Source organism: Leucopleurus acutus (genome assembly GCF_964270905.1).
Source record: "Leucopleurus acutus genome assembly, chromosome: 7".
NCBI lineage: Eukaryota > Metazoa > Chordata > Mammalia > Artiodactyla > Delphinidae > Leucopleurus > Leucopleurus acutus.
Window position 1 is genome coordinate 24,390,362 of NC_139150.1, and position 23,022 is coordinate 24,413,383.

At 39.3% G+C, this 23,022-nt stretch overlaps 2 protein-coding genes across 2 annotated transcripts; one reads left to right on the top strand and one right to left on the bottom strand.

Annotated features, from left to right (window-relative positions):
• Window positions 1-271: 271 nt before the first annotated feature.
• On the top strand, window positions 272-5,945 carry ABITRAM (actin binding transcription modulator). Its single transcript, XM_082843645.1, has 6 exons — window positions 272-374; window positions 1,500-1,551; window positions 2,156-2,285; window positions 4,425-4,501; window positions 4,581-4,650; window positions 4,744-5,945. The coding sequence occupies exons 1-6, from the start codon at window positions 278-280 to the stop codon at window positions 4,879-4,881; spliced, it is 564 nt and encodes a 187-aa protein (XP_082699771.1). The 5' UTR covers window positions 272-277; the 3' UTR covers window positions 4,882-5,945.
• A 1,541-nt stretch (window positions 5,946-7,486) lies between these two features.
• LOC309963777 (alpha-catulin-like) lies at window positions 7,487-23,010 on the bottom strand (the record flags this gene model as incomplete). Its single annotated transcript, XM_082842324.1, has 5 exons — window positions 7,487-7,606; window positions 7,745-7,828; window positions 8,513-8,626; window positions 8,770-8,826; window positions 22,975-23,010. 5 exons carry the CDS (start codon window positions 23,008-23,010, stop codon window positions 7,541-7,543), a joined length of 357 nt encoding a protein of 118 aa, XP_082698450.1. The 3' UTR covers window positions 7,487-7,540.
• Window positions 23,011-23,022: the final 12 nt, after the last annotated feature.

Sequence of the window (23,022 nt, forward strand, 5' to 3'; positions counted from 1 at the left end):
AGATATTTGTGGAGCTGTGCTGGCCGCCGCCCCCTATCCCTACATCCTCCTTCCCAGCCTATTGTATTTGATCCCCGCCTTGACGTCAGACGCCAAAGCTAGTTAAGTGGGGCCGGTGGGTGGAGCCTGCGGAGTCTGGGGAGCAGAGCGCGTGCGCGCAGCGCGCGTGCTCACACCGCGTGTCTCCGCTACAGGCCGGAAAGACGCCTTCCTCCGCGGCAAGCGGGAGGAAGAGTACAGGCCCCAGGGGGCGGGGTTTGCAGCACCCGAGGTCGCCATGGCTACCGAGCCCGAGACCCCTGTGGCCGCCTCAGCTGCGGAGCCCGCGGTGCCGTCGCTTGTGGATCGTTACTTCACTCGCTGGTACAAAGCGGGTAAGTGGAGAATGATGTCAGTCTCTTCTGGGCCCAATTTGTCCGACAGTATAGGGACTATGATGAGAGATCATAAGCCACACGCACCTTCCCCAGCGCTTCCTCCCCACGTCAGAAGGAACTGGATCTCTCTGTTCCTCTGTAGGCCAAGGGAATGGCATTTGCAAGGACGTGGAAAACAGCAGGGTGCATTCTGGGTTGGGCGAGCGCAGTGCGAGTTCGCGAGGATGGGTCGCTTGCGGGAAGATGGTAGACTAAGGTGAGATCCCCGAGGGAGGCAGGAGCTGGATTGCAATCTCCTTGAGTGCCTAAAGGGATTTGAGGGGCTCAGCCCTCCAAGAAGAGGCGATACATAAAATGATTTAAATGGTAGCGGTCTAAACTAAGGTAGAGGCATAGGGATGGAGAGGAGAGGGTGGGTTAGAATAGAAGCATTTAGAAAGCAGAATCTACAGTTTTACGTAAAGGAAGTCGCTGGTATTACACATTTGCCACTTAGAAGTAGGTATCCTGTTGTACAGCTTTGTGTACCCAGCAAATCAGTGATGAGAGAATCGTCGGGGACCCTCCTCTAACCCAACTTGCTCTCATTCATTTAGGGATAATAGGTGTACTCATCTTTTACAACACTGAAATATTTTACAATAACATACGTTTTATTAGCCAGACTTAGTGTAACCAACTGTCCGGTTAACCCTGGACTGAGGTGTTTTCGGGAATCCATTACTTTCAGCGCTAACATCAGGACAGTCCTGAGCGAACCAGAATGAGTTAAGTCTCTCTAAAACTGACCAACAAAGCATGCTACTAAATTAAATAAAGAATACATTACTAATGACTTTTGTTCTAATAGAAATGATTGTACTCATTTTAAAGTGAGGATAAAAAAAGGTGGAGCAAAGAGTTAACCATCATTTTAACATTGAATGAATGATTCCATCTGGACCAGATGTCTTTAAATACTTTATGGTCAGCCTTTAGGTATATCTTTTTGAGTAATGAAGGGATACCAGTGATATATGTGTCCCGCCTTCATAATTAACTACGTCTATAAACCAAAGAAAGTACTACACAGTGGTAGTAAATATTGACTCAACAGCCATCAGACTCATTCATTTTTTCTAGATGTCAAAGGAAAACCCTGTGAGGACCACTGTATACTCCAACACTCTAACCGGTAAGCAAATTGGGAATTTTAAATGATCAAAAAAAATTTTTTTCTGTCATTGTAGCCTGGCATGGTCTTGTATTGAATAAATATTCATTAAATGATTATCTTCCACTGTATTGAGATGGTATTATTTATAGTAGGAGTTTGGTTGACAAGAATGAGTCTTTCAGTGCCTAAGCTAAACAAATAAACTTGCTTACCCAAACGTCCAAATGGAGGACCACACCCTCAGTCGGCTACTACCTCAAGAAACCGCCTGTGCCTAACCACTGAAGTGGCCAAGCCCGTGGAGAGGGCTAGGGTAGAAGCACAGATGGTATCCTGTCCATACCGGCATGCCTCACTTTTCTCTCTTCCTCCTCCGTGCTGTCTAAACACCTGTGGTACGCTTCCCTTTTGGGAAAGGAAATTCAGTCCCATTTTCCCCATTTTTATTACTGCATTCTTCTCTTCAGTTAAGCTCCAATAGTAGCCAGAGGACAATGGGGGGAAATGATAGGCTGACTAAACAAATGTCAGCTCAGCTCTTCTTGTGCCAGTAGGAATACTGTGTTATAGGAGGAAGAATCATACCAAGCAATAATACAGGATCAATTTTTGCTCCTCGTAGAATATGTGTCATCACACTGGCAGGATCCCATCCAGTTCTTCAAAGTGGAAAAGTAATTAAAAGCATTTCCTATCAAATCAGTACGAACTGTAGCAGACTTCAGAACAAAGTCTCTGGGAAATTTAAGCGGGTATGTTCCTGTATTTCTCTACTTAAATCCTCTATTGTCGTAATAATGGTAAAGCCAGCCAGTCTTAGAACCCAGTAATGTATGCTCAGCATACTTCCCTGGCAGTTAGAGATGATTTTAAGAATACTTAAGCTCTAAAGAAATTCTCAGGCCAAAAAAATGAGGTATTTCAGAAGGTATATTATCTGTCATATTAGCTTCTGGGCCACCATCCCTGTCATCCCCAGGATGAAGGATGGAGAAGGTGGGTCTTTGAAAGAACAACACTAATACCAATATAACAAGATATTTTGTCCCTTCCTGTTTTGTTAAGCCAGTATTTCGAATTCTATAAAATACAGATGATCAATACTTTATCATAAATTTTCACATGTGAACTTAAAAGTAAAAATAAAGTCCTGAGGTAGTGAAAAAAAATCAATCTGGGAAAATATACAGTATTTGCTTCGTATCAGTTGCCACTCCTAACTCATTGCCAATTTAATACACATCTAGCTACACCCTCTACCTCCACATAGTGTTTAGTTATAGAAAATGTTACCTGTGCCCTCTACAATTCTAGGCAAGATGAACATTTTACTGTTAAAGGAGGGTATCACACCAAGGACAACTCAAAACCATACTAAACTATCCTGACAAACCCCCTGGAAAGGAAAGTTTCAGTGGATGATTTAGGTCCTTCATTTACTGAGTTCATACTAAGAGTTCCTGCTAATTACCTCACTGTTCTGGAAGACCCTTGTTTACACTCCCCTTTGTAGGCCTGATGGCCCCTAATAACCTGCCTTATAATTACTGATTTTTCCTCACTCAGGAAGCAAGTGGACTTTAAAAAGCATGGACCATTCTTAAAAGTCTACAAATTACAAGTAAAACAGTTAGTGCTTGTGATGTTCCTGTGATCAATCTTTGTCCAAAATAGTAACACTTTTGTTACTACTGAGGAACAGAGAGGGACCTGCACATGGAACCCACTGTAGATAAGCTTTGATCGCATCTCAGCACTGCCCATCATTTATTCTCCCAAGGGAGGTGACCAAGAGGGGTTAAAACACTTCTTTCTGACACAGAGCCAGTGATAGACAAACCATCTGGAACAAATCCCCAGCCCCTCCTCCCAAAAGTGGGGAGTCACACTGACTAGTCTTTTGAAACGAAGTACCCACAGGCAGAGGAGTGAAGCGCATGCAGTAACACCTGAATGCTGTCTAATAAAGTTGTGAGTGGGAAAGAGGCCATAAAGAACAGCATCTTGACCTCAGATGTTCACTGCAGTAAAAATTCCTGGGAAAAAAGAGCAACACATGAGACATGCTTGCATCCATTTCCCATGAGCCTCCTTGTACTGGGTTGGCCAAAAAGTTCGCTCCGGTTTTTCATGTTAGGGAAAAACCTGCATGAACTTGATGGCCGACTCGATAGATATTTGTCAGAACCTCCCCAGATATATCCATACAGTGGAGTACATGAAAATATAACCGTGCCACAACATTCAAACAGACATATGTCAAAATGTAGTATTTGCTAGCGGGTTATAGGATAATGAGTAAGTTACTCTATATGCTACTTAAAACTTTTCTGTTTTCCAGATTTTCCTCAAATTGCTTTTTTTTAAATTAGAAAAATATCCCTTCTCCAGAAAGTCTTAGTGATTGACCTAATAAAGAAGTTCCTTTCTCTATTAAGTTCTGATATAAAAATAAGGTAGGAATCTTAATGAAACTAACTTTATCCAATATTGCGATCATTCTCTATAATGTTGAATTTTATATTATGCTTATTGATGAGATTTTCCTACCCTTTTGAAGTCTTTACACTTGGCTATGTGCAGCTTTCTCATGCACAGTTAAATATAAAGTATAATAAGTTAAGATAAAATACATTCTTAATATGTAACTAAACTACCTATTATCACATTTGTCTTAGTCTGCTTTTTCCCCTAGAGCCTAGGATGGTGCCTAGCCCATAGAGGCATTTAATATATAAATATTTGGATAAATGAATGGTTTTTCTGTACTTAAGTCATTTTTATTTAAAACACTAATTCCAGGAATATATCCTATCATAACTCTGAGGGCTGCCTCACAAAGAAAAGTGAAAATGTACATCAATTAATTTTTTCTTCCCTTTTATTATCAGGGGGCACAGTTTCTAACAGAACTTGCACCTCTGTGTAAGATTTACTGCTCTGATGGAGAAGAATACACCATATCTAGGTGAGTTACTTTTTAACCACAATTTTGGAGAAACAAAGAAGATAATATTTTTCTTCAAAGCAATATTTCCTTTAAATAGCTGTGTTAGAGGGCGGTTGATGGAAGTGAATGAAAACATTCTCCATACGCCATCTATTCTTCAAGAGAAGGTAAAAGGGTCTGGGGAAGTAAGATCCCATCCACACACTTTTTACCTGATGTTTTACCATTTGACTGTGTTAAATATTCCATTTCCCTTCTAGCCATCCACCGAAGGATACATTGCAGTTGTGTTGCCCAAGTTTGAAGAAAGTAAAAGCATAACAGAAGGGTTACTGACACAGAAACAGTATGAAGAAGTCGTGGTGAAACGCATCAGTGCCACAACAGCGACCTCATGAGGATTAAGATTGAGTGAAAACAACAGGGCATTCTTATCCTTCCCTGGCCTACCAGTCAGTGCACTAAGGAAGAACCAGAGATGCTGAAGCATACTTCACACCGGGCCATCCGCAGGGAGGCCTGATCTTAAAACCTGACCTAGGTTTCCTTCTTTGTCTTGCATAACAAGCCTTGATTCCATTTTGTCTTCAACCTCCCAGATCTGCCTGCCCATGGACTCACTCTGTTCTTTTGCTTTTCTCTTTCTAACAACTGGCAAGCGACAGATGTTTTTCTGATTAAAAACCAACAAACAAAGCACTTTGAGGAAAATTTGAAAAGACAGAAAAGTAAAAATAATTTACCCATCATCCTGTAACCCATTAGTAAATACTAGGTTTTGATGTGATTCTGGTTGAGTATTATGTCATGCTTATTCTTTTTGCCTCAATTTTCCATCACTTTGAAGTTGAAAAACAACAACCGGCCTTTCTTACCCAATCTGCTTCAGTGTGACACGACCAAAACGTCTGGTCCCACCCCTTCTGCCCCAACTCCCCCGCTCAGGTTGCTGGGAAGAGGCAGGGTGTAGAGTGTACCTTCTCTATGTCTATGGGTTGGCCTTCAACTCTGAACAATGTAGCACTGTAACACTGGTTTCTTAATGAGGGACACATGAAGAGGCTTTGAAAGGGGCTTTGCTAACATGGAAGTATCAATATTATAATGCTGTATGAAGTAACATGTGCATTTGTGGTCACTCAGTCTCACACTCTAGTTACAGGGTAACCAGCAAAGAAGTTCTCAAGAGGTTCCTGGAATTCAAAGACACACATGCTTTTGAACAGAACAAAAGCTTTCACATCATTTAAACAATAAACAAAAAACTATGAATTCATGGTTTAAGATTGTATACTTGTTTACATTGAATTTCAAATAAAAGGACTTTCCACATTGGTATTTTTCCTTAAGGGCTGCAACATATACATACATATAAACATTTCTGTTTTTAAATAAAACAATTATCCTTGAATATAAATTCTTTTAGTTCACCATCATCTTTTGCTGTTCAAGTCATGTTATCCCTTCCCTACCCCTACTTGCATTTAAATAAGAGAATATTCTCATTTGAGTTATGTAAAATATTTTGTAAATAAAATTTTAAAATTATTTTTGACTCACAAGGAAACTTCTTTTAACCCTAACTCTCCCCTAAGTGTACCCAATGGACATAATACAGGTAGTAATTATACAAACATCTACCTTGATAGTGCTATGAGCTGAAAGTGTAAGCACAAACCAGCAAATTCCCATTTCAGGTAGCACAAATGGTTTCCAAAGGTGTCATAAAACAAAGATACTAAAGATAGTAAAAGAATTATATATCTATTTTACATATAACATTACCTCACATCATTTTCCCTATATTTCCATTGTAACTTAAAAGAGTATTTTGGTTTCGGGGCATAAATATCATGTTTGATGATTTTTATAAAGGTCATAACCAAGCTGAGTGCATCCCATTTTCTCTCCAAGTCCTACAGTAAATTCAAGTTTGCCTAAATAAAATATTGACTAGCTAACTGGTGGTTCTTCAGGATCTTGTGAACACTGACTGTGATGGCTGACCCAGATACCGATCATCAGACGAGCCTACAGAACTACTGCCATTTGGCAACTGACATGTCCCGTTAGATTTCAAAATAAATTTCAAAGCACTGGGATACAAGCACAAAAAAACAAAGTTAACTATACTACACCATAAAGACAGAAATTATAACCAGATCCTTCAATCAAAACCCACCCCACAAAAACAAAAGCTTTAAACCCTAAAATTAAAAAGACTAAAGTCATTTATTTAATGAATATTCCAAAGGCACATATGTATACGTACTCAAATTATTTTGAACAGCTTAGTTCAATTGTTCTCTGTCTTCTATCTTCTGTTCCATCAGTTACTACTGAGATGTACAAAAACTGCTTTTTAAGCCAGTAAAATAAGCTTAGGATTCCAGCTAATATTCAGGGCAGACAGGCCAGCTATGCTAGAACGAGAACTAAAACCATCTCCTAGTGAGTTCCTCCAGGATTCCGTGGAGAGAGGGACATGCATCACAACAGATTTCCTGTGCTTCGTGAAACCCTTACTAGAGAACAAACATGTGCTCCTGGCATGGATGATCTGTGACAGGGGACAGTGGAGGTCCAGTCATACTCAGTGGACGGAGGGATTGAAGAAGAGTCCACAGGTTTAAGGAAAACCCTGCATCACCCAGACTACTGTGTCTCTTCTGCTGCAAATTGGTATAGTAGATGATAAGCTTAAATTTAAAAAAATAGGAAGGGTAAAATGTGCCAAAGGTGAGCATATATTCAAAATAGCTTCTTTGGATTAAATTGTCATTAAGACAGTTGGGATATTTGGTTTGACTTTTAAGGAACATTATTCATGGCAATGTCCCATTTAAAATCACACTGCAATTAGAAATATAGCAACTACCATGGCATTTACAGTTGTCAGAAAGCTTCACAATCGGTTTCATGATCAGAAAATAAAGCAAGATTTCAGTTTGTTTTCTTTACAAAATTGTTGTATTTCTGAAATATAAAGGATCGTTTGCTTTCTAAAAATGTCAGCTTTGCCACATGGTGTTCCAGAGATCTGACCTCAAAAGCTTCTCAAGTTTTACCATCCACAGAATCTTTATTTGTAACTGAGACCCATCTGTTGTTGTCCATTTGAAGCTGGAAACAATTAAGACAATTAGTTTCTGCTTTACTTTTAAAATAAAAATTGCAAAATTAAGTAGTATCTATTTTCTTTTGCATTTTCCTTTAGACTAATATTTTTAATGTGAATTTAAGGTACACAAATTATCTTACCTTCTTCAGCAGTTTATAGCAAAGCGACAGAAGTTGGACCAAAGTAGCCATTATGCATCTTGTCTTTGTAATACTCTTATCAACCTATAGTGACAGAAAGCAAGCAAATCAAATTCTTATAAGGAGGCCTTCAAAAGACCTTCGCATTTAGTTTGAAAATGGTAAAAATTTCTTCATTATAGAAATCTAAGGGATCTCAAAGGGTATACAGATTAAGGCATCTGAGCTGACTTGATGACCTGAGGTCCCAGAACACAGAGCAGGGATTGTTGCCCAAGTCTCATGCCAATTTCATGGAATCCCAGGAAGAATGGATGGAAAATCAACCTGTTCTATTTCAGATGGTTTAGGGGCTTCTCAAAGTGCACCAAATAGTGGCAGTGAACCCCCTTCTTTGAAATTCTTTGCACTCTACTTTTTTTCACTCAAACTCCCTGAAACAAACAACAGAATCCCTTCACTCTGAGGTGTCTGTGCCCTAGTTAGTCAGGTGATGATGTTGGGATTTAAGGGTAGCTGCTCTGTGCTATGGTATTAATCATGTCCAAAAAGCTAATTTACTTGGTGAACCTACTACTTCCTGGGGTCAGTTATAACTGCAGATGATAAATGGTTCTTGCAGTCAAGGCAGGAAAAATGGAAATACATGGTTCTTCTGTGGGTATTAACACTTTATTTGAAGAAAAAGGGGCTGGAAGCTAACCTAATAAAAAAAGAAGTGTGAAAGTTTCTCAAGCACTTTCCTGAATGTCCCACCCTCCCTTTTACCTTTAGAAACACTTGATTCTGCAAAGGTGTCTTAGTTACTGCCTGGAGCTGGTGGCACAGAGGAACAAGCTTGTTTATTTCCAGGAGAAGCATAAGCTTATCATCATCTTTCAGCTGAAATGTAAATAAGGAAGTTATAACAACTCCAATGAAATTCCATCTTTTAAACCTTAAATACCTTTATACCTTAATAATATACCCTCAAAGTGGGTATTTATGACGACACCACCAGCACCAGGCAAGGATACGTGCATTACCTGTTTTGAGAAAGCTTGCACACTTGAAGCAAGCTTCAAACCCTCTTCAGCAAAAACCTGGTAGGAAGGAAAAACATCACTACGTTAGGCATATGTCATCTAGACAGTTGGTAAGAAATACACTCATGAAAAAAAAAAAAAAAGAAATACACTCATGGATAATTTTCATACAGAAGTTAAAAAATAAAACCTAAACATAAAAGGTCTGTCATGGAACTTCTATGTTTTTTGTTGTATCCAGGAAAACACAAGAGTTTAACAGTATTCAGAAGCAGATTTCCCAGACCTGATGCAGAATCAGTCCCTGCAGTGGCTCCCCTACACCGGGACACCTCCAATTACTGTGCAGGATCACAAAGACATTCGATACTTAGCCATAAAAATTATGCCTGGGCTTTTAGATGGATCCGAAGCTCATCTCATAATATCCCCAATTATAAGAGGGTGTTGAATCTTGGAACATGGGGTCAAAAGGGTTCGATGAGGTCAAAAGCGTTAGAACATTCCTGCTTCCAGCTCGGCAAGATAGAATTTGTCACCTATACACATTCTTCAACTAGCCATTTGAGGGGATTATTTTTCCTATTGACCATACATTGTACAATTTAGTGAGGAGAAGAGGATGATGGGAAAGAATACTGAAAAATACTTTAGAATATTTGGGATGATTATTTTTAAGTGGTACACAGAGTCTTTTAGAGTGAGAGACACCAGGGAAGTGAAGACTGAGCTTCAGGTGGCAGCAGGAAGAATGAAAAGAACAGGGCAAATTTGAGAGTGATTTGTGAAGAAAAATAATAGATCTTGGTAATAAATTAGATAAAGCATATGAAGATGCAGAACAGGGAGGCAATAATTTCAGGGTTAACTTTAACTCTCTTTCCAACAGCCTTGCTATCATTGGATAACCTGATCTCAAGGGCAAATTGTCCTTCACATCCTTCCCTATCCTTTAAAAGGGAAAACAATGTAGGCTTCTCATTGCCGTGGCTTCTCTTGTTGCGGAGCTCTAGGCGCGCGGGGTCAGTAGTTGTGGCTCGCGGGTTCTAGAGCACAGGCTCAGTAGTTGTGGCTCATGGGCTTAGTTGCTCCGCAGCATGTGGGATCCTCCCAGACCAGGGCTAGAACCTGCCTGCATTGGCAAGCGGATTCTTAACCACTGCGCCATGAGGGAAGCCTCTATTCCAACTTTTTAAAAAGGGAAAAACTCACTTATAGTCAACTTTACAGAAAATTCCAAATGAAGTATTTTCTATAATTCTGCTGACTCTGTTGACAATCATCCTCTCAAGCTGAAATCCCTTCCCTGAAGAGGCTCAGGTGAAAGCACATGGGAATGCCCAAGGAAAATATGTAAAGTTGATAAAGTGATAGAATTTTCAGATTTCAAATGCAAGAATGCCCTCGGTTCTAGAGAGGCAAACAGGCTAACATGGGCGTCAGGGAATTAAGAAAGGACTCTGTAATCCACTTATTAATCTAAGCCTCCAGGTGAGCGAGGAGAATTAGAGCTAGGCCTATGTGGAGTTTCATGAGACACACAGGGCAGAAGGGTGAGTGTCAGTATATGTGTCTCTCCCTGAATGCCCTAAATCATCAGGAATATGGAGGAAGAAAAGGAAACTAACATGTACTGAGAAGCTATAATGGTCTCAGCCCCATGACAGATGCTTTCTTATGTGTTATCTCATTTAATCAATATCATTCATCCAATTCAATAATGAAGAAGCCAAAAACCTTTCCTCGCATTCAGGACAGTATAAGAGAAATCCATTTGCTGATAGGATATTTTCACCTACTTGGGAAAACCTGAAACTTAATATTGCATCTAGTGACTATCAAAGCCCATTCTACTTTATCCCTATAATATTTGGTTTTTGTTTTTCCAATAAGATAATCAAAAAGCTCCAAAAAATGCTACTGCAAGTCCTCTAATTTTCTACTACTATCTATAGTATACATGTGTTGTGTGCACAGGTAAACACACAATTACAGTAAATCATTTAGAAAACTAGCTATTACCAACTTTTATGCTACAGTATTAGCATAAAATGGAAATAAAATCTACCTCTGGTTGATGAATTAAATCCTGCAAAGTTTTTAGTGGACTCTCTCTCCTGAAATAAAATGAATTATTAACGAGGTAGGAAAAAATTATTGCCTTAAATTGATTTTATACTAAAGTTTTAGAGCATTTCATGCATTAACATACCCAAATTTTGAAGAGTAATATTGAATAGACTAAAAATATTTTGAGTATTCTTAAAACAACTTTAATATTTAACTATTACTTCTTAAGGTACTTCAAAAAATTTCAGGTAAACATTATATATGTTCATTTTATGATATAAAGAAACTTAAAACTGACAAGTTATATTTAAGTTTTATTTTTCCTTTTTAAACCTTTTTATTTTGCTTCATAAGTTAAAGATATAAGACCTGATAATATGTCTTAATTAAAAGGCCTTTGTTCCACATGGAGAAAAGATCTGACCAAAAATCAGGAAGTTCTCATTTTTTATTCTAATTTCAACTCTGGCAGGAATTCAGTTGTTTTTGATGAGGCATGTAAGTTAAGTTTCAATTCTGAGTCTATGAAATAATCATAATAATATTTGTGCTACCACTCTCATCAGAAGATTAGGGAATATCACATTGACAGCTACCAAGAAGAATTAAGTTCTGCCCTTTAACAGCTATGAGACGTGAACAAAATATTCTTATTCTCTGATAACCTGTTGTAAGGATCAAATGAAATTATGAAGCAGAAACTACTTTAAAAACCATAAGGCACTGGTAAGTGTGAAATATTTTAAAACTGTAATGTACTAGAAAATCTAAAATATATAAATTATAAAGAAATATGAGTAACTGCATATAAATGATAAAGAAATTATATAAATTGTTAAGACAACCTTAAACAATAGCCTGAAGAAAAGCTATAAAATTGCCCAGGAAAACTACAAAACTGGATATTGTGAAAACTAACAGATGAGTCTCAGAAAGAAGCAATTAGATGAGGCTGGCAAGCCATCGTCTTAAGGGAAAACAGAAAAATTGTTTGGGAAAAAACAGGTATACCGACAGGGTGGGTAGAAAACAAAGCCAGCTTGAGATTTTACCACAATCATATTACCAAGACTTGCCAAGTTGGCACAAGATGTTATCCATTACCATTATCCGTTCCCATCAAGAATTCTAATATATTGTCATCTATTTATTGTGTATATCTGCTCAGTCTCTTACATCTCAGGTGTATTGTTCAGAGTTTTGATTTTGATTCAGAAAGGCTGGTTTATCAGTCAGAGTCCTTTAAGGAAAATAAAAACCACAGCTATTATTTTATCAGAGAGAGTTTAATATATGGAACTGGTTAACCAAGTACTAGAGGACTGAGAAGGCAGAAAGGGAACACCGAGAAGGAACATTGAGATTGAAACCCGACAGCCGCTTGTACCCATAAAGCTGAAGGAACAAAAGGAAGAGTTGGGATTCTTAGAATTTAGACGCTTGGAGGTGAGGCCCCTGCAGATCTGGTTCTTGAACCTCGGAGAAGGGGATGGCAGCCGGCTGGTGCTGGTATTGCCGAGGGGGCAGGATGAGGCTGGGTCTAAGCGTATAGAAATAAACAGAAACTGGAACAAACAGCTGCTGCGGGGTATAGAGCTACTGTTGAGTGAAAGCAAGCGAACAAGGGAACAAATTCCCTCTCCTTCCTCCGTCCAGCCTTGCCCTGTCCCTCTGGTGTCTGCTATTGTTGGAGCATAATGGCTGTCCAAGGAGGGGTGTTTTCTCAGGCCCCCAGTCCCAGCATCACGAGCAGTGTATAGGAAGGGTGGGTTTGGAGCTGAGAGAGAGGCTGGAAATCGGCTCATAAGCTTTCTGGGTCTCGATTTCCCCAGTTATAAATGGGGATAATACTCCCCTGTATACTTCACTGGAATGTTTTGAAGGTTAGAAGAGAAGGTAGATATAAAAGCATTTTACAAGCCATAAAAATAAAAACAACTGAGAATTAGCCTCCCATAAATACTTGAATTTACTGTAATAGGTATTTCTTAGAAGAAATGTGATCACCTTCAGAACTAATGGTTTTGAAACTAACAATTTATAATGCTTCCCCATGTCCTCCCTTATCCTCATCTATTCAGATCATGTTAACATCTAAGATACCAACCTACGAGTCTTCTAGGGGAAATGACCAGGTAAATTGTGTTTTTGCTTTGATTGGTAAAGCATGGTAATGTCATCTGCGCAGGATACCATGGGTCACATGGCAGTGTTTTGAGCACCTGACATCACTGCTGAGAGTGCGCCAGGAGAGAACACACAGACCTGAGTGAAGGCGAGGCGGAGGGCCTGGAGTGTGCCTGCTGAGGCTCGAGCGAGCGTGGAATTCCTGCAAAGTCTGTTGTTTTACCTTAAACACATGTGCAAGTTTGCATTCTCCTCCGTGATATGCACAGAATCGTTTTAATGTAAAAATTCTCACAAATCTTTGAGTACAGTCTGGTGCTCTGTGTATTCTATAACCTCTTATTATTATATCCCCTCCCCCCAGGGTATGGCTCACTTATTTGGAAAGGACCAGGCATATATCACTGAGATTTTCTTCTTCTGTTTTCCCCCCATTATTACCTTGTTCTTCTGGTGGACAGGAGATGTAGAGGTCTGAATTGAGACTGGAGAAACTGGCAAATTAAAATCACATACGTGTTTCATACCACAATGAAAATGAAAGGCAATTTATTGCTGGTAGAGATTTGGGTATTTGCAGTCATCAGAAGTATAAAATAATCATTGCTGATTCAGTCTGCTTTCTATCGGGTTGGTCAAAAGGTTCGTTCGTTATTTTCCATAAGATGGCTCTAGTAGCACTTAGTTATCTTTAACTTCACTCGAAACAATTTTGTTAGATTGTATGTGACAGCATGCAGCACGTGCATTTAAAAAAAGACATTAAATTGGTGAATTTTTGTGTAGCCATTTTAACATTGAAGATGGAAGGAAAAAGGCAACATTTTCGTCATATTATGCTTTATTATTTCAAGAAAGGTAAAAACGCAGCTGAAATGCAAAAAAAAAAAAAGATTTGTGCAGTGTATGGAGAAGGTGCTGTGACTGATGGAACATGTCAAAAGTGGTTTGCGAAGTTTCGTGCTGGAGATTTCTCGCTGGATGATGCTCCACAGTCAGGTAGACCAGTTGAAGTTGATAGGAATCAAATGAGACATTAATTGAGAACAATCAACATTATACCACGTGGGAGATAGCCGACACACTCAAAATATCCAAATCAAGCGTTGAAAACCATTTGCTCCAGCTTGGTTATGTTCATCACTTTGATGTTTGGGTTCCACATAAGTTAAGCAAAAAAAAACCTTCTTGACCATATTTCTGCATGTGATTCTCTACTTAAACGTAGTGAAAATGTTCCATTTTTAAAACAAATGGTGATGGGCAATGAAAAGTGGATACTGTACAATAATGTGGAATGGAAGAGATCGTGGGGCAAGTGAAATAAACCACCACCAATCACAGCAAAGGCCTGTCTTCATCCAAAGAAGGTGATGTTGTGTATACGGTGGGATCGGAAGGGAGTCCTCTATTGTGAGCTCCTTCCGGAAAACCAGATGATTAATTCCAACAAGTACTGCTCCCAGTTAGACCAACTGAAAGCAGCACTCGACGAAAAGCATCCAGAATTAGTCAATGCATAATCTTCCATCAGGATAACGCTAGACTGCATGTTTCTTTGATGACCAGGCAAAAAAGCTTGGCTGGGAAGTTGTGATTCATCCGCTGTATTCATCAGACATTGCACCTTCAGATTTCCATTTATTTAGGTCTTTACAAAATTCTCTTAATAGAAAAAAATTTCAATTCCCTGGAAGACTACAGAAGGCACCTGGAACAGTTCTTTGCTCAAAAAGATAAAAAGTTTTGGGAAGATGGAATTATGAAGTTGCGTGAAAAATGGCAGAAGGTAGTGGAACAAAAGAGTGAATACGTTGTTCAATAAAGTTCTTGGTGAAAATGAAAAATGTGTCTTTTATTTTTACTTAAAAACCGAAGGCAGTTTTTGGCCAACCCAATACTTCGGTTCTAGGTCCCAATTCTACTGCAAATGGTATCATGGCCTCTTATCAACAAGAGAAGACTTCAGTCCCTGTTCTTGGTTAGTATTTTTTTTTCACTCTAAATTATTACATTACTAAGCAGAAGGAATATCTTTTTGTAAGTGTTGAGAAGGTTAGTAGTATTAGGAGAGAATGGGGAGTCACTACAATTTTCCCTCAGTTCTAAGACTGTATCTTTATTAAAATCAGTTTAATGCCTTTAGTGTTGGGATCCTGGGTGGGGGTCTGGGAAATCCAATATGACATTCAATGTATAATTTTAAAAAATTGTTCTGACATGCACACTTGTCAGTGCAGTGGTATACACTCATGCACACAGGCACATTACAGTTGAAGTTTGAGTCCAAACAGTCTACTTGGCATGTACGTTTTAAGGATTCATCTGAATCATTTTTGACTATTGGCAGTTTTGCATTGTGTCTTGGGGACATTTTCATGTTCCTTGCTTAAGAGCTAGAACCTTTTAGTCATCCTTAGGATTGACTATAATTTGAAAACAAATCCAAAGAAGATTAGCATTTCATCTGCATTTCCTATTGAATTATACCAAAAATGTTTTGTTTATTTGTTGGGGGGAGAGGATTCTCATCAATTAGGTTACATATTCCTCAACAAAGTTAAAAGTCCTAAAGGCTTTCTTTTGAAAGTTGGTTTAAAACTCTTCTTGTTTTTTGGCCGCAGGGGATCTTAGTTCCCCCGACCAAGAACCTGGGCCCTGGCAGTGAAAGCGGAGTCCTAACCACTGGACCGCCAGGGAATTCCCTAAAAAACTTTTGAAAGATCAGTTTGGTGCCAGAGTATTCGTCCTTCATGTGGATCAGTCAAGCACAGCAACTTCTTTTTAGCTTTGAAAAGGTGGCAGTTTTTACGGCTGCTATTTGCATTTCTGGCATGTGAGAGGCAATGTTCTGAAATTTTTCATTTAAATGCTACACTGTGGTAGCATTTTGATGACATTTGAAGTAGACTTTGTGGGAGCCATGTCAAGTTTAACTTTCATGGCTTATGTTGCTACCAGGAAAAAATTAACCACCTTCCGTTCCAGCTAAGCTCATACATGCAGAGAGTTAACTGCTGTATGCCTAGATCCCCTTCTTCCTGGAGGCTGGCAAGCTGCCTTTGGTATCAGTCCCAAAACATACACTTATTTCTGAGATGCTACAATTCATCTCAGGCCAGAGGCTGTTTGGTAATTGTTTAGTTTGTAATGTGACTAATCCAGTTGTGATTTCTGTCCCCTCTTTTCCTCACTGCTGGCTTGATGCTGACCTTCAGGTCAAGTTCAGTCACACCCTTCTCTAGGGTGGTCTAGTTGGCTTTATCAAAGAGCACTTCCATTTCCCAGCTGAGCCTTAAAGACTTTAAAATTTTGAGGCTCCTCATTATCAGAGTATGTATTATCCGTGTCCCTGTGTAGGAACACTAGTGTAGATTGTTTAGGAAAGGAGAAGTTCTCATAACCCAAAAAGAGGCGGATGAGCTACTCACAAAATTAGTTCCTCTCAAATATTCCTCACCTGCCCCTTCCCAGCTAACAGTAGTAGTAGGGGATCAGAGACTTGATGGGGCATTTTCTGATTGTTTCATGTTAAGATGCAGCGTAGTACCATGCAGGTTGATTGCAAGTCTGCAAAAATGTAATCCATTTCATAAAATGGATTAACCTTTTACTAGAGTAGTGCTTAAATCATGGCCGAATTGGGCTTGTTATAATTGATAACAAAATTACTTCAAATGAGTAAGATTTGACTATCAAAGGATTAAGAGAAGTCTTTGGAAAAACTGATAAAGCCCTCAAAATGTTTTTGTGAAATGACTCTCTCTGTGCTGTGAAATTCAAACATGGAAATGTGAAAGATGTCATGTCCTGCTGTCATACAGTTTGTCAGAATAATTTCTTTCCTGCCAATAAGTCAATACTTGGTATTTATTCTTAGTTAAGTCTAAGAATCAAATATAATTGCAGTTATGCCTAATTTTAAAAAATAAAATACACTATTTGCAGAACTTGTTTCTTTTTTAAAAACAGATAAAGGGTCATTGAAAAGTTAGTTACTATTTAACTTGAAATTATGGGGCTCGTTGACCCTGAATTTAAGTAACCTTTTCCAATATTGTTAAATAAGCAAAACCTCTTGTGGTCTTTTTGTCTATATACAATAGAATTTTGTTTCAGGGTGTAGAGAGTAGTAATTGTATGTGAAATTATAAAACTGTTATGATTAGTAGAGAAAATCCGGATGTACCGAAAAGTATAGCAAAGAAAATTAAGATTTAATAATTTCTAGTCATACGTGTGTATCATGCATGTATATATGTATAATGAAAACCATGTTTTTAAAACATTTTATCTTGAGCATTTTTCTCACATTTTAAAATATTCTTGTAAAATAATTTTTCATGTCTGTATGGGTCATATATATAGGTGTACCCTGAATAATACTGAGAATGAATGCCTCTCTATATACATATTTTCTCATGCCTCTACTTCCTGTATATGATTTCTACTTAAGTAAGAGACTCCATAAATCTAACTGAAAGAGGGCCTGCGAGTTTTATCTAATGGTGACAAATTCCCCCCAACCATCGCCCACCTCTTCCAGTTATTTATTTATTTTTTAAGTAGGGACATTTTTATCGATCAGTGTGTTTTTAGAAATTTTTATTATAAGTATTTTCTGTCCATTAACTTTACTTACTGAATACACGCCAGCACTTTTTTTTACTCTTATAATTGAGGTAAATTTGACATACAGTGAAATGTACAGCTCTTTTGTGCATAGTTTGGTGAAATTTAATACATGCATATGGCCTCGTAACCATAACTACCCCCCCCCTCCCATTTGAAATACAGAACATTCTTCCACTTTGAATCACTCAGTGGGCATTTTTTTTCTTCAACCCTCCCAGATGCCTAAAGTGGAAGTGGAATTCCTCTTCTTGGGGCAGGGCCTCCAGGCTGTGTTTGCTCTGACTGGGAGGTTGTTAGGGTCACGGAAACATTAACTCTGTCTCTGATGGTCGTGTTGTGGGTACAAATCCCGTAGCCTAGTGTTAGCTTAGAGTTACTGTCTCAGCTCCCACCAATATGAAAGAGTGTGTCTGTCACATTTTCTCTTTCCTTTCAGGTACTGAGCTTTTTATACCACCAAATATCAACAAAAGAACCCAGTGGAAACTGAGCCTTCTAGAGTGACTCTGACCCCAGTTAGGAGGGCTCTGGCAGAGAAGGCTGTTTTCCTTCCACTCCTCACTCCTCGAGGCCTGGCTGCTGGGAACTGGGGAGAGTAAGACCATCTCCCTTAGCATTACGGAGAGCTGCTCTGTGCAGCTGACCTCAGCAGACACCAGTTCTATTTTATTTTGCATATAATCTTAATCGTTAGCAAGGCTTTAAGCTTTAACCCATATAGCATCATTTCGTAAAAGTTACTGTTCTTCTACTTAGTGCTGATTGAGAGCATATTTCTGGTATTTATGGTAATCAGGACATTGGGTTTCATTCCCAGCTACAGGTCTGAATCATATTGGGACCGTAGACAAATCACAGGATTGATTCGTGCCTCAGTTAATTGGGAATGTTTTGTGGCTGCTACCTCAAAAGTGTGAAGAGAAGTTAAATAATGTTTTTAAATTGTTTTATGTTCCTTGAGGAAAGCTTTATATATAAACAACATGGCTATTAGTGCTCCCAACATTTGGTCAAATTTAATCATTTAAATGACTTCACCTTGAACTAAAGCAGAGCGAAAAGTGAAATCTATCCTTTGATATTCTAAGCTTTCCTAGGCTGACAGCGGTTATTTTCTAATATCTTGCCAGGTCATGTGCTTCCAGTTATAACTGGTTTGAGCCTCCTATCACTACAGTGTCCATATGGACTATTTTTATTGCCTGTGAATGTTCTGCTAGAGTTAGCAGTGTTAGAGCTGGAACAGATTAGAATTTCTGAAATAGTATTGCGTTCATTTGGGATGGTGAGCAGTGTGCATCATAGGCATGAACAGTAGTAAGTTACTCCTTTTTCTCCAAATGTTGCTTCTTTTAACATAATGTTTTCGTCAGTATCTGGGCCATTTCATTTATTTTTCTTTATGGTGCTTAACTGACCTCTGTCTCTTAGTTATTTTCTTTGAAGGAAATGAGAATGTTATCTCTTTTTAGTGAGTCTAGAAAAAGCTCAGTTTGTTTTGACAACAGTTTTGTGGCTGACTCTTGGGTAAGGTTAACAATCTCTTTCATGCTTTTAATACCGGAAACAGACCTTTATTACTCTACGTAAACTAACAGGAAGTGAGAGTATAGGTATACCCAGAATTGTGTAACTAAAGAAGGTTTTCCCTAATATAGCAAAATGTAAACTATAGAATCTAGGTGTGTTCACTGTATAATTCAACTTTTCTGTGTGTCTGAAAATTTTCTCAAAATAATAGAAAAAGAAGAAGGTCTATAATTAAGTGCCCAACATTGAAAGGCTGCAAGTGCTTTGTGACTACTCTTTGGTGTGGATTAATGAACATGGTTACTTATATGACATTTTAATATATTATAGTGCTCTTGCTATGGATCATAGTAAAGGACTCTCTCTATCCTCTGAGCAAGATGGAATTTTATTCATTTGGAGAAGTAGCAGGTGGGAGCAGACCTTCCAAATTGAAGGCAAAGTCAAGGGCGAATTTATGGGGGAAAATGCTGTGTATGGGCAAAGGAGAAAGTCCTGGGAGTGATGAATGCTTAATTTGGGGGAAAGATTCTGTCATCTTCTAGAGAAGAGTATATAACTCTTCCCCCAAATTTGGGATCTTCCCCAATTCATGTTGCAAGAAGCTAAAAGCCTCAGTTACTTTGTTTGTTCCATGGAATCAGCTTTGCTCAGATGCTCCAGACATCAAGAGGAAACTTGCAGAGGATTGTCGCCTGTAATCAAAGTGTATTTTACATTTAGACTTTTTAAAAAACTGAGGCAGGAGCTAATGGTTTTATTATGCCTTTATGAATATAGCTTGGTGTTATTTCTTAGCACTGCTGCATATTTTAAAATAAATTTATTTTCACATATACCTACATATATATACACATATATTTATGTGTGTATATACATACATGTGCACACATCTGAGGGATTTTTCATAGCCACAATTGAAGAGGATGTTTTTAAAAATAAATAAAACTGACGATTCTTAGTAATTTAAGGTGACTACAATTTTGGGAAGCGGAATTAGCTTTTTTTCCTCCTCCCGTGCCGGCCCATAACCTGCTTTGCTTCAGTAGAAGCACCACCTGGACAAGTCCTTGGGAGTCTTTGGCTGTCCTTCCTTGTCTGTCATATTTAGTAGCAACTGAGTTGAGGATGAACATCTTAGAAGCTAGGTAACCATAAATGTCTGAGATCTGTAGACAAGCCAAAGTTAATATGGTGATGTTTGGCAACCCTGAAGGCCTGCTCTTGATTCCTATTTTCTCTGTGCTCCCTAAGCCCTTGCCTATGCCTCATGCTTACACTAGGCTGTTCCACCATTACTCTTACTAGCTTTGAAGCCCCAGGAACTTCAAGACCAACAGATGTCCTCTTGGTATAGAGAAAGGACAAAATCACGGGTCCACTCATCTTAGTGTCCTTGAACAAAGTCATGGAATCTCACTGAATCTTGCTTTTCTACAACCTTGTGTGCCCACCCAGGCTAACCTGGGTTTCGCAGCCTCGGCACTGTTGATATTTGGGGTTACGTCATTCTTTGCTGTCCTGTGCCTATAGGATGTATAGCAGTATCTCTGGCCTCTACACATTTGATGCCAGTGCTATGTACCCTCTACTCCTGTTATGATAATCACCAATATCTTTAGACATTGCCAAATATCCCTTGGGGTTCAAAATTGTCCTCAGTTGAGAACCATTGGGCTAAGATGACGTCCAAATACTTAGTAAAAACTATTCATCTTTTTTTATGTGTGAGGAGGATTCTGTTTTTCTGCAAGTGTGATTTATACGGATCAAGTGAGAGAATTCATAAAAGTGCTTTGAATGAAATTACACAGTTGTTTAACCTTATATTGGTATTTTTCATTTTAAAATGCAGTATAGCATTTGGTCCTAGGATGGCCTGGGAGTTCCCATTCTCTAGAACCACGTTCCATGCCTCCCCTTCATCAAGACCCTCACCTTTTGGGGGGTAATCGACTGAGGGTTCATAGACCCTTAAGGGATCTAAGATAGAGTATTTCTGTAATCCTATGTATTTTATTTGATGCAGTTAAAAATATTATTCTATTATTCTGAGGGGTCCATAGGCTTTACCACCCTGCCAAAGAGGTCCAAATGTTAAGAATTAACCAAACTTCAACCTGTCCATCAGTGAATGTTCATAGAGTGTTTACAGTAGTGGTTTGGGCAGAAACTGAGGTGAACAAGGCATACCTCTCTCAAGTCAATGTACCCAGCTCCTAGCTGATACCCTGATCCTCCAGGGTAAGGCTTAGTCCTTGCTGACTAAGCCCTTCTGTGGCTATTTCTGCTTCTCTAGCTTGCTAGTGCCAGCCAGCTGTGCTTACTTACCAGGTCTCCAGGGTGGGGCATTTAGGTCTTTCAAGGCTGTCTAGGCAAACCTGGAGGCTAGGAGAGTGGTTCCGTAGGGCTTCTCCCTGGGAATGGTAGAGATGCCATCACTCTCCTACGAGTGATTGAATGTGTGTGTCTTTGGGTGTAATTGTGGCTCAGGATCATCGTATGGCATTTGGGCTCCTTTATAAGAGGTAGAATTCTACAAGCTAATACTAGCTAACAACCCTTGTGATCACCTCCTGGAGGCCACACACTCATATTCAGACGTTTACCTCTGATATTTACATCAGCTGTGTGAGGTAGGCATTTGAATTCAATTTTACAGGTGAGCAGACTCAGGTCACACAGCTAGTTGGAAGCAAAACAGTTTCAAATTGCAGAATCTAAAGCCCACGTTCTTTCCACTATTTTATGCTGCCTGCCAGTGTTGGAGACAGGGCAGAGAATGTACTGGGGACTGTTCTAAAAAACTGAAGGTCCAATTATAAACTGCCCCACAGGAATATCACAGAACATGCTGGGCTCTGGAAGGGCTTCCTGGACCACAAGGATCTTTACGTTCCTTCAGTTCCTTAGTTGGGTTAGAATGACCAGCATGGACCAGCCTCCCACAGACCCACACTGCAGAACTGGCAGCCTTTATCCTGCGCCGTTCCAGACTCCAGTTGTATACCCTGCAGGTTGATGGAGAATCCAGTCTGGTTGGAGATGAGCATCTGCTGCTTGAAGTGTCTGGAGAATGGCTGTGGGTTGCATCCTCATGACCTTAGTGCTGATAACCCAAGATAAATCTGCCCCCAGTTTTTTAAAGGGGGAAATCTATATAGCACCCATTCCCTGAAGAGTTTTTCCCTTAAGATACACATATCTTGCTCATAATACACCAGGTTTCAGCAGCCAATCACCATGATGGGTTGGTAAGAACTGGTATTGAGACGTAAATAACTATTGGAACTAAAAGAAAGTACAGTTAAGGCAGGCATCAGACATCTTCGTCAGCTCTTTCCAAGCCTTCAGAGTCACTGACCAACTGTGAAATGCACTCTGCTGCTTTGTGGGAGACTGAACCATTACAGCATACTTCCTGTTGGTGTTTATTGAAAGGGATCTTCTTATAGGCCACAACAGCATTTACTGTATCTATCTAATCTATCTTCATCCCACTCCCCCTTCCAAGCAGAATTTAACAATACTGTAGTACCTAAAGTGGGGAATATACAAAATAAGGGACAGAATAATTTTAGAGGTAGTTTCTCCCCCAAATACTTAAGCAATCAACCTATAAAGCACATCTTTTTGGTCCATAATCATTCCCCCCTTCTCCCCCTATCCCTCCCCCCACTGTTGTTTTGGCAAATGGACATTTTAAGGCAGATGCTGCATGCATGAAGTTCTCATTGCGTGAGGAAATAGAGGAACACACTGTGGAGGGAAACGTGAGGATTGTTTAATACTGCGGGAGTGAAACGGCTGGCTCAGCTCTCTCTGTATGGGATGGGTGCTCACCCAGCAAAGCTGATGCATGGCCACCACAGAGACCATGCTTCATCGGAG

Bases quoted from the DNA above. Each gene is read 5' to 3' on its own strand.
- ABITRAM (XM_082843645.1), top strand. From the start codon at position 278: ATGGCTACCGAGCCCGAGACCCCTGTGGCCGCCTCAGCTGCGGAGCCC. The intron at 1,552-2,155 runs GTAAGCAAATTG...TGCTCCTCGTAG, and splicing joins ATACTCCAACACTCTAACCG to AATATGTGTCATCACACTGG. The intron at 4,651-4,743 runs GTAAAAGGGTCT...TTTCCCTTCTAG, and splicing joins CATCTATTCTTCAAGAGAAG to CCATCCACCGAAGGATACAT.